At 35.6% G+C, this 11,598-nt stretch overlaps 1 protein-coding gene across 1 annotated transcript; it reads right to left on the reverse strand.

Moving 5' to 3' along the window:
* Positions 1 to 1,511: 1,511 nt before the first annotated feature.
* Positions 1,512 to 9,726, reverse strand: LOC311074448 (uncharacterized protein). The gene is made up of 10 exons (XM_084101053.1): positions 9,635 to 9,726; positions 6,871 to 7,167; positions 6,485 to 6,781; positions 4,996 to 5,295; positions 4,530 to 4,571; positions 4,338 to 4,379; positions 3,798 to 3,851; positions 3,567 to 3,599; positions 3,276 to 3,362; positions 1,512 to 1,925 (listed from the first exon to the last, which is right to left on the reverse strand). Exons 1-10 carry the CDS (start codon positions 9,687 to 9,689, stop codon positions 1,828 to 1,830), a joined length of 1,305 nt encoding a protein of 434 aa, XP_083957179.1. The 5' UTR covers positions 9,690 to 9,726; the 3' UTR covers positions 1,512 to 1,827.
* Between the last annotated feature and the right edge of the window lie 1,872 nt (positions 9,727 to 11,598).

Below are 11,598 nucleotides of genomic sequence, written 5' to 3' on the forward strand. Positions count from 1 at the left end.
TGCAGTGAATCCCAAGCACTTCTCACAAGGCAGTATTGGGCTAGAGAGCCTTTCCAGAGAAAGTCTTCTGCGTGGTCACAGTGGTCACAATGCATTTCACAGTAAACACTAAATGATGAAAATAAAAACCTATTTGTCAGCAAGTAAAGATATTTTATTTATATTGAATGTACATAATGAAACACTCATGTACATAATTGAGACTCATCAGTGCAACTGAACTGGTTTGTCAGGGATCGTGCAGTACAGGTGGTAAACATTCTTAAGGAAGACAACAGAAAGATTGATAAGACAGACAAGATAAATGTTTGTAATCTGTTCATGATGGACTTCTCATTTGGTTGTCTGGGTTTGTGGTGCGACTGTTCACATATTACCTTATTTTCCTCTGTATTGCCCTCTTTCTGTTGAGTATTGACCAAAACTTCTGTAAAGCAGAAGCGTCATATAATTTTTTTTAACTGCAAATGTGGACATTTAGTATTTAATCAGCATTAAATAGCAGAGATCACTGTAAAACTGAACCTCCATAAACAGCTGAAGTGCAATGAAGATGAACAACTCCATTACAGCGAGAGTGAGAAAAGAGACGAGTCTCCCACAATATAGTTTAATTAGGAAGTATATTAGACCACAACCATTTAATGCTTGTCTATTCAGAACTATGAAAATGAACGTACATCATGAGAACACGTGTTCAGCAGATCTGGGTCACCGGTAACATTTTTTGTAGGCTCACAGACTACAGGCACATAATGTCTGTCACACTCTGCCTGTTTTACTTCAGTTTTCATGGACTTTTAGTTTGTTTCTCTTATTAACCTGTTTCCTGTGCTCCTTTATTCCCGCCAGTCCTTAGTTGCTGGATATTCATTTAATTAGCACACCTGACAGTTTGAGTTCATCACCCTGTATTTAAGTCCTTCAGTTTCCTCAGTTCATTATCTGGTATTGTTTGTGCATTGCACGCTGTTTGTGTTATCATATTGGATTGCCTGAGTTTTGCTTTAGTTAATAAAAAATCAGTTATTTTGATTTACTTTTTCTTCTTCTTAATTCTTCTTCATCTTTGGACTAAAACGTTACACAAAGTCAAGTGGTTCAGTTGCTCATTGAACAGACAGTTGTTTAACTGAAAATAACACTGCAAAAATCTTGTCATAATTATTAAGCAACGGTTGCTATAATTCCGTAAAAATGCAGTAAAAACACATTTATAGAACAACCTGTAAATTGTATCATTTAAAACTAATTTAAAAAAAACAAAACATTTTAAAACCAGTAAATCCGACAGCTCTTTTCTGCTGAATTATCAAGGTCACTAAAATATGTTTTGTACTTTGAACATATACTGACAACTACCATAATAACACTAGCAGTAAAGAGAAAGTCACATGAATTATAGTAGTATTAGTAGTATTGGATAGTAGGACTGAAAAAGGTTGGACTGTAATAGCTTTCCTCTATGGGGTGTCGATCAGAACACACTGGATTCGAGCAGTTCCATGCAAAGGAGGTTTATTGTTCACGGTCTTTGGCTGTACAACACAGCAGTACACAGCTTTACAGCTTAATAGGGTATTTAGATGTGGTCTACAAAGGGAAAGGAATATATATATATATATATATGTCTTGAGTATTATTACACAAACATTATTTCCAAAGCTGCCAATCTCTCAAATAAAGAATTATCAAGTTCAATTCTAGAATAAATAAAGAAATCAATATACAAGCAACAAAATATGAATTCAGAAGCTCTGAACTATCATTCTTTCTGTACATAATTGTTTCTCTTTAAATTAGCAAGAAGTGAAGAAATGAAACGGTTCATCCATGTTTTGCGGAGCACACAGAGGAAGTTAACTGAGATGTTGTTTCCACCTGACAGGAGCTGTAGATCACCTCTGTGAGAACGTCATCAGAACCTGCACACATACAGACTTTATTATATGTTTCTATATCATGGACAGGGCCGGCCCTGACCAATTTGCTGCCCTAGGCAAGATTTTACCTGGCGCCCCATGCATCACAGCCCATTTCACCCTGTCATTGTGTTCATGATTTAGCATATATATATATATATATATATATATATATATATATATATATATATATATATACACACACACACACACACATATACACACACACATACACATACATACACACACACACACACACACACACACACACACACACACATTACAGCTGAACTGTTTCCAACACTCATAATAAATCATCATATTAGAATGATTTCTAAAGGATCATGTGATAGACCGGATGTCACATGTGACACTGAAGAATGGAGTAATGATGCTGAAACTTCAGCTTTGCATCAAAGAAATAAATGATAATTTGAAGTATAATAAATTGAAAACAAATTATTTTAAATTGTAATAATAGCCTATATCACAATATTAAATTTTTTCTGTATTTTTGATCAAATAAATGCAGGCTTGATGAGCAGAAGAAACTTCTTTCAAAAACATTAAAAATAGTAATGTTTCCAAACTTTTGGCCTGTACTGTATCCCCCCCAAAACTGCACAACTGTAGAGTAAAACATTAATAAAAAAGTGATAATAAAAAATGCGTCTTAAAACTGACATGATTGTTACAAAATCACAGTCTGGGGACTCAGAACAACTGCTAACATTAAGTTTAAGGTAAAAATAACTGCCATGAAATTATAGTATCTTACTCCTATGCAATAAATTGTTCATTCACTACATCACTTTACCTCTGTCTTTATCCTCTTCTCTTCTTTTTGGCACTGTATCTATCGCAGACTATGCTCATTTATAATGTGTCATGTAAATTCGGCCTTCCGTCACAATCAGGAAACTTTCACCGTGTCTAGAACTGGCGCGAGCTGCCAGGCCCGTTTCTACGAGCTGTGTGTTAACAAAAGCAGTGCTGTCTACATTGGATGCGGCGTCGGGCACGCTACACAACAAATTACCAACAACTGATCGCGCGCGCGCTGTGTTTCTGACGCACTTCAAGCACTCGATGGGCGGGGGAAGATTGAAGAGCCGGACTTTTTTTTTTTTTTTTTTTTTTTTTTTTATTTGGTAGTATTTCGAATTAATGGTTTTAAAATAGTAGCCTATTATAAAAAAAATATATATAAAAAATAAAATAAAATAAAAAATTCACTCATTCACTTATTCTGGCGCCCCTATGGATGAGTGGCGCCCTTAGCATTTGCCTATACCGCCTATGCCGCGGGCCGGCCCTGATCATGGAGCTCAGTTTATGAATATGTAAACTTACTGGCAGAGTAGAGACAGATGAATCCCATGAGTCCAGACAGAAATAAACCAATACCAGTGAAAACCAGCACTACTAAAAGCCATGAGACTGTCAAAAGACAAAAATAAGGCTTTAATCCATGTTTATATTTATATCAGATATATAATGTGCAGGTTTTTTTTTTATTAAATTAATTTTAAATTAACGACACCTCATATGATCATGAAAGGAGGGAATGAAAATGTTTGTTTTAGTTTTTACAGATATTTAGATTATCAGTTTTGAGTTTTGTATTGTGAGTGAATGAACAACCTTCAGAGTGAATGTGATCAGTAGGAGGAACAGCTGCAACAGAACAGATCTCAGATTAAATCATATTACAATAAAAAAAAAAAAAAAAGCTGAACTAGTTCAGAACTACAGCATCATGATTACAGACATAAGTGTTTCTAGATGATCTCACTGTCACGAAAAGGATTCTTCATATTTAACATTTAATACAGATTAAATATTCTCCTATCAACAAAGCAAAAATCCACTTACATGTTTCTGACTCTCTGGTGGTTTCAGGCAGAGCAGAAGCTGGTATGAAAACAGCTGATAGAATCAACAGTGTGTCAGAGTGAGATGAGATATGAGAGATAGGAAAATATTAGCCTAAAGTTGCCAGAGACCATTATCAATAATACAGTTTAGCTGTAATTTTATAACAATATTTGACTGCTAAATCCTGACTAATCATAGTCACATAGGAAAGCTGTGCAATAAACTAACAATCATTTTTGAAGCAATTTAAAGTGAAATGAGCAAAATGCCTGTGCTTGTCAAGTGATTTATTTGAAAAAAAAATGTGTCTGTCAAAGTTTGTCCAGTAGAGGTCGCTGTTGAAGATGCAAAGAGAATTCAACTATGTCAAAGGAAGCATTTAGTTTGGAAATAAAACTATTTGTTGTGGTATTGTGGTACTTGGAAAGTAAGTCTGCAAATATAAAAATAAATAACAAATTGCAAGGAGAATCACCTTTGAATCACGTTTTCAATTTTAATTTAGAATAACCAGAAAAGGTGTTATCAGTAACTTACCAGCTGTACTGTACGTTTCATAAGTGGACATTAAAGGTAAAGCTGTTAAAAAACACATTGTAAAATTTGCAGTGATGTATAATAAAATGTTCAACCGCAACAGATAATAATGAGCCTGACAGAACAATTGCCACATCATTCAATGTGGAATAAGAATTATGTCTTTTTGATTTTACAAACTCAATTACTCACAGGTTGTCATGGCTGTTGTAACACGTGCAGCTGGTGTTGAAACTGTAAAGAGATTTTAACAGTATTACAGGGAGCAATTGCAATATTTAACTTTAAAGCAAATGTCAATACAGTCTGTTGTTAAAGGTACAGAGCCTTCAAATACAACTTTTCCCCACATTATGCCGTATGATGTAATTCTGGCCTGTACTAGTTTATATCCAATAAGGATATTACAGAACCAAAGAACCAGCACTGTAACATTTAAGAATGAGACAATGAGTTTATACAGTTGTATATAAACTGACACTAATTTTGTTTTCAATAATCCTGCTGTAGAGAAACATTACAAGAGTGAACAGCCCATTTCATAGATTGATAAAGTAAATCACAGTGGACAGATGTATGAAAAGGATTTTGGTGTTTGTTTTTTGATAGAAATAATCTTTTTAACAGATTATCAATACATAAATATCTCAAGACTCACTCTGGACTGTTATTGTCACTGGATCGGAGTGAGGAGATGGTACGAGAACTTGTGACTTCTTCACAGTGTAGAGGCAGGTTATTCTCACAGATGAACTCTGACCTTCTGACCAAATACTGATCTGAGATCCAGTGAGTGAGAGCTGACATGATGAGCTCTGTTCTGATTTACTTTCTCTTCCATTTATGTTAAAGACACACATCTCCATCTTCAGATCTTCAGTATTCTCACAGATCAGCTGAACTGTGTCTGTTTCCTTAATAACTGAAGCAGATGCTGTTAACTTGGCCTGAGGAAGACCTAATGAAGAAGAAAGAAAAATTTAAATGTATTCATCTCTCAGATTAGAAGCAGGTGACTCTTCTGAAAGTAACAAAAAACAAACAAAAAATAAAAATAGTGTCCTTAACTTTCATCATGTTAGTCTTTTGTCATTTTAAACTATTAAAACTATTACAAAGCAGTTAATGACATCATCCTTCAGGAAGTTACATCATTTTGGAAGGAAAACTACAGTACAAACATCAGCATTAGCATTTGACTTATTTTCTGTGATTTCTTGTGGTATTAGTTGGTTCGACAAAATACAAAAATCGCTAACACTTTATTTTGATGGTCCCTTTTGTATGATAATGTCAACACTTCAAAAGTTGTTTTAAACTGACTGTCAATCACTCACTGTGCAATGATTCTTTATTTGCATGTGTAAAAAAATCATAATTTATCCAGTCATAATGTCAATATGATGAGCTTAACCAGATCAGAGCATATTTCTGAAAGATACTTAAATTGAAAAACTTCTACTTCAAATGTATTAATTTGTGTATTAATAAAAAGAGTTCAAGAAGTGCTGCAGAACTGGAATGACCCAATAAAAACTTACAAAGAAACTTTTAAAATATTAAATAATTTGCTTGCGGTTTCTCCTCTCACCATCATATTAGATGTGCAGAAACAAGCTTCTGTCTATAGATGTGTCAGATGATGTCGAGCTCTCTGACATGATCAGCTGAAGCGACTCTTCCTTCCTGCCTAAATATATCAGTTCACTTGCTGAAGTCACACTGGTTAAGCGTTTGTCTGAGAAGAACCTACAAGTTATTCAGTGTAAGAAGATTTCACAGATCTCTGTCTGACTCACTATCTTACAGCATCCCACAACTGCTAGAATCAGCTCAATATGTTGTTTCTGACTTCATAGACCAATACCGATCAATACATTTAGTGTATTTGACCTTTCAGTGTTGTATTATACAGCCTATTGAAAGGGCCGTTATAAATAGTATCTGTCAAGAAGTGCCATAGATGTAATACACAGTATCATTCAACTTTTATAGGTTTTTATTTGTAAATACTGACTTTATCTTTTATTGATCAAACTTTCATGTTCTAATGACCTACATAAATCAAACTTGCTTAAGAATTCTACAGGTGTCTCTGATTAAAAGTGCTCATGTGTTAAAAAATGATTACAGTAAAAAGTCCTCACCTCTGATGGTGTGTGTGTCACTGCGCGGTGATGTGATCTCAGGTTCAGTGTTGATGTGATAATCACAGCTCAGATGTCTGCTGTTCACTGATCGTGTGAAGAGTTCACTACGAGTTAAATAAAACACACAATGATTCTCTCCAGACTGTCTCTTTTTAGAGACACTTCTGTGCAGAAGAACATCCTCAGTGTAGAGACTACAGGTGAAATCAGCTCTGACTGAAGATGGTATATCACAGGCTATGTTGATCTGGATATCATCGTCACTAACACTGATGAAGGGTTTCTGAAGTGAACCTGTTTAAGTCAAATAATCCATAATTAATAAAAAGAAAATATTGCAATAACAGTTTGCAACGCAGAAGAACAGCAGTGAAATCTCTCACCTAGAACCGTCACTGTAGCAGCAGGAGAATGAGATGATGGTTTCTCAATCCCGTGCTCAGTTATTAAGTAGAAGCAGTAAATGTCGACTGATGCAGGAGATTTTACATCTGCCCATCTGAGCACTTCAGCACCAGTGAGATCGAGTTTACATGATGGACTGACTTTCATATTCTTCTGTTCACTGTTTCTGTAGAAATTACACTGTTTCACTGGAACATCTGCTGGCGTCTCACAGATCATCTTCACTGAGCTGGACTCTCTTAGGACATCTGGAGATACTTTTACAGCAGGAGCTTCTGAAATAACCAAAACTGACAAATCAATAATTACATCTTCTCACTGACCACTTTTCCATGCATAATTTTCCAATCATGGTCCATGTTTTGGTGAAACTTTTAAACAAATTTAAATTCATAAATGTCCTTGCAGCAGCAGCCAACTACACAATGAATGGAAAATGTAGGCCAGCCCATGAAGGTATTTGTTTACTAATTTAGAGTCATACAGTCAATAATTGTATCCCTTAAAACTCATCTTAGATAATCAAAATGACATAATTTCTGCAACCCTTAAAATTTAACTTTACACCTGTGCTTAATTTATTGTACGCATAACCATGAATATGCAAATTAGCTCCGCCTCCACTCAATCACACCAGGGCTGCGTTCAGCCCCGACAAAACGTTGCACAACGTTTTTAAACAGAAACGGTGGTGCGTTGAACACACTGTTCTGATGACGCAAGAGTTGCAACTATGGCAGCTGAGAAGGCTATTCTTTGTGTTCTCTGTGAAGAATTTTCGGAGCCTGATGAAGTCGGTATAAATATGTGTTTAATACTACAAAATATGCCCGATGTTACAGTTACTGCACTTGCCGCCCAGAACAAAAGAGAACATCCCAATCGAGAGAAGGGATTGCTGAAACTGAAATGGAAGCAAACATCTTACCTAATTCAGACTAAAACACATCTATTTAGCCTCACATACTGACTTTATTTGTAGTTCATACTGTTTTAATACCCTGTATTTTCTTTCTCATTTTTAGGAAAAGCACTTAACTACCATTGTTTATTTCTATACCAATACACTTGCAATGAAGCTAAAATAAACAACTACATCATTTTGTTGATATCCTATATTTTTTACAATAAAACTTTCGACAAACATGTCTTCTAATATCCTCAGTTGTTGCGTATACCGAGCTGCATCGAACACATTTGTAAATGTAATACTTTCCTTGAACCCATTGTGCGAGTTCACTTTAATACCGCGTGCTTTATATACATGTTGTTGCTGATTGGACTGCAGTTCTGACACACCCACCAAACAAGAGAAAACGTATCTCAAACCCCGTTGCACACCGGTGCACGCCGTTTCCAGGAAACATGACGTTCAACCCGGAAACCGTAGCAAAACGTTGCGCACCGTTTTGAACTTGAACATGCCCCAGCTCAGGCTACATGAGTCACTCTGTCAACTTAAACGCGACACAATGGCAAGTGGAAATATTGGTTTAATTTAGCCATATATGTTTGAAACTGTACTACATCATTATTAGTAAGGTTAGTATGATCTCTGTATAATATCAGTTTTTAAATGCAAGCTATTTAAAGTGTACCTAAAGTACATTTGCCATAGTTCCATTTTAGCACAATCAAATATAAGTATATCTTTATTTGAACCTCATACTATTTCCTGATAACTAAAGTGCATTAAGTACAGAAATAGTTGTACCAAATTAGCAGACTTATACCAATTTAGTATACCAAGAGTGGAATTGCAGGGTGTTACCTATATTAACTACATAAATATGTAAATGTATTAAAAGTATACTTAGCATAAAATAAATGTATTTCAAATAAATTTTAGTATATATTTTTTTCACTATGGGATGATTAGCCTTTGGCTTGACTATGTTATTTAACAGCTAATGTGATGCTAATGTTACACTAACCATGTTCCCATTCACCATCTCAGAGTCAGACAGACTAACCATCAGTGTCATTAGAAATGCTTTGAACAACTCGAACGTCATTGGAGAAAGAGTTCATCATAGCATACATCATATTCATAATTCACCCACTGTGCTCACTGTGTTAAAATGCCAAACTGAGCATGATAGAAAAGACAGGTAAAGCCCAACACGTTGACATGATTCATTATGTTTGTGACGGTAGGAAACGGGTGGTATTTTTGAGTCTTTCATACACTGCAGTTTTAAGCAGAAAATACTCAGCAATGATGTTGACTGATGAATTTGCACATGGTTTGGCTTTAAGTATATTAAAAACACCACATGAACATGAACAACATTAAAAACTTGATTTTCATCAAAGGGGGTCTTTAAGTCATTTTCAGTCCATTTTCATTTATTTTAATGTTTGGCAAAAAACTCTTTTTCATGCACTTCAAAAATGCATTCCTCTGATTCTGATAGCTTTTATCAGCATATATACAGTAGCTCCAAGAATAACTTTTAAATGTGCAGATGTAAATGAATTCTCTTGTACACCAAATAAGGTGTTTACGTGACTCATAATTCTAATTAATGGATTAAATATTGCAATCATTTTCATGAATTTGAATGGCATAGCTAAAGTAAAACTGCTTTAAGGTTGTAGGTTCATGTGTCTGCTGTGTTCTACTAAAACACAAACGTACTGATCACACATGTTTAAATTCTGTATTTTAGACAAATGTTTTTTCACTACAAATGTGGACATTCAGTGTTAAATTAACATTAAATGACAAAGATCACTTACTGTAAGACTGAACCTCCATAAGAAGCTGAAGAGCAATGAAGATGAACAACTCCATTACAGCGAGTATGAGAAAAGAAACAAGACTCACACAATAGTTGAATTAGGAAGTAACACATTAGACCACAGGAAATCATACAATGCAGTCAGGTCTGTGAAGATGAACGTAGATCATGAGACCACATGTTCAGCTGTATTCACTGTAACAGAGGGCAGCTCAGGGCCACAGGCATAATTTACGTGTGGGACATGTTGTCTTTTTGGGGGGAAAGCTCCACAGATTCTGCCTTGGCTTGCTGATCAATATATGAACTGAATAGCTATATAGCCAATATATTGTATAATTATTTCTGTACATATTAAAAAAAAAATCTCTTTAGAGGTGCAACAAGTGAAGAAATGAAATGGTTCAGCCATGTTTTGACGAGCATAAAATAGATGTTTCCACCTGGCAGATTCTGTGGCTGTTTTCAAAGTTTCACCAGTAGAGGTCGCCACTGAATCAGCAAGAGTTCAACAATGTCCATTTAGTTTGGAAATATCACTTTAATTAGCAGGCTACCGTTGGTATTAATATTACAGCGTATAAATATCAGAAACGCTCTACATGAATGTTGGAGGAGGAGGGGTTGGAGGAGCTATTATATTCCACACAATGTTTCTGTGACTGTCTAAAGCACATGAATATGACAAGTGCCATTCACTGATGACATCTAGCTCCAGCTCCCCCTCTCTGGACGTAATATGGGTGGAGCTTGTCCTAGTTAGGTTTAGGGGTAGGGGTTAGGGTTAGGCTGTGGCTGGACCTTCAAGCTCCATCCATTACAACCAGAGAGGCTAAGCTGGACCTCCATTGTCTCTGCAGTGAATCCCAAGCACTTCTCACAAGGCAGTATTGGGCTAGAGAGCCTTTCCAGAGAAAGTCTTCTGCGTGGTCACAGTGGTCACAATGCATTTCACAGCAAACACTGATGAAAATAAAAACCTATTTGTCAGCAAGTAAAGATATTTTATTTATATTGAATGTACATAATGAAACACTCATGTACATAATTGAGACTCATCAGTGCAACTGAACTGGTTTGTCAGGGATCGTGCAGTACAGGTGGTAAACATTCTTAAGGAAGACAACAGAAAGATTGATAAGACAGACAAGATAAATGTTTGTAATCTGTTCATGATGGACTTCTCATTTGGTTGTCTGGGTTTGTGGTGCGACTGTTCACATATTACCTCATTTTCCTCTGTATTGCCCTCTTTCTGTTGAGTATTGAATAAAACTTCTGTAAAGCAGAAGCGTCATATATAAAAAATTTTAACTGCAAATGTGGACATTTAGTATTTAATCAGCATTAAATAGCAGAGATCACTGTAAAACTGAACCTCCATAAACAGCTGAAGTGCAATGAAGATGAACAACTCCATTACAGCGAGAGTGAGAAAAGAGACGAGTCTCACACAATATAGTTTAATTAGGAAGTATATTAGACCACAACCATTTAATGCTTGTCTATTCAGAACTATGAAAATGAACGTACATCATGAGAACACGTGTTCAGCAGATCTGGGTCACCGGTAACATTTTTTGTAGGCTCACAGACTACAGGCACATAATGTCTGTCACGCTCTGCCTGTTTTACTTCAGTTTTCATGGACTTTTAGTTTGTTTCTCTTATTAACCTGTTTCCTGTGTTCCTTTGTTCCCGCCAGTCCTTAGTTGCTGGATATTCATTTAATTAGCACACCTGACAGTTTGAGTTCATCACCCTGTATTTAAGTCCTTCAGTTTCCTCAGTTCATTATCTGGTATTGTTAGTGCATTGCACGCTGTTTGTGTTATCATATTGGATTGCCTGAGTTTTGCTTTAGTTAATAAAAAATCTGTTATTTTGATTTACTTTTTCTTCTTCTTAATTCTTCTTCATCTTCGGACTAAAACGTTACACAAAGTCAAGTGGTTCAGTTGC

Source organism: Abramis brama (assembly GCF_963993115.1).
Source record: "Abramis brama genome assembly, chromosome: 23".
Taxonomy (NCBI): Eukaryota; Metazoa; Chordata; class Actinopteri; order Cypriniformes; family Leuciscidae; genus Abramis; species Abramis brama.

Bases quoted from the DNA above. Each gene is read 5' to 3' on its own strand.
- LOC311074448 (XM_084101053.1), bottom strand. From the start codon at position 9,689: ATGGAGTTGTTCATCTTCATTGCTCTTCAGCTTCTTATGGAGGTTCAG. The intron at 3,852-4,337 runs GTAAGTTACTGA...TGATTCTATCAG, and splicing joins TGAAACGTACAGTACAGCTG to CTGTTTTCATACCAGCTTCT. The intron at 3,600-3,797 runs GTAAGTGGATTT...GTTCTGTTGCAG, and splicing joins CACCAGAGAGTCAGAAACAT to CTGTTCCTCCTACTGATCAC.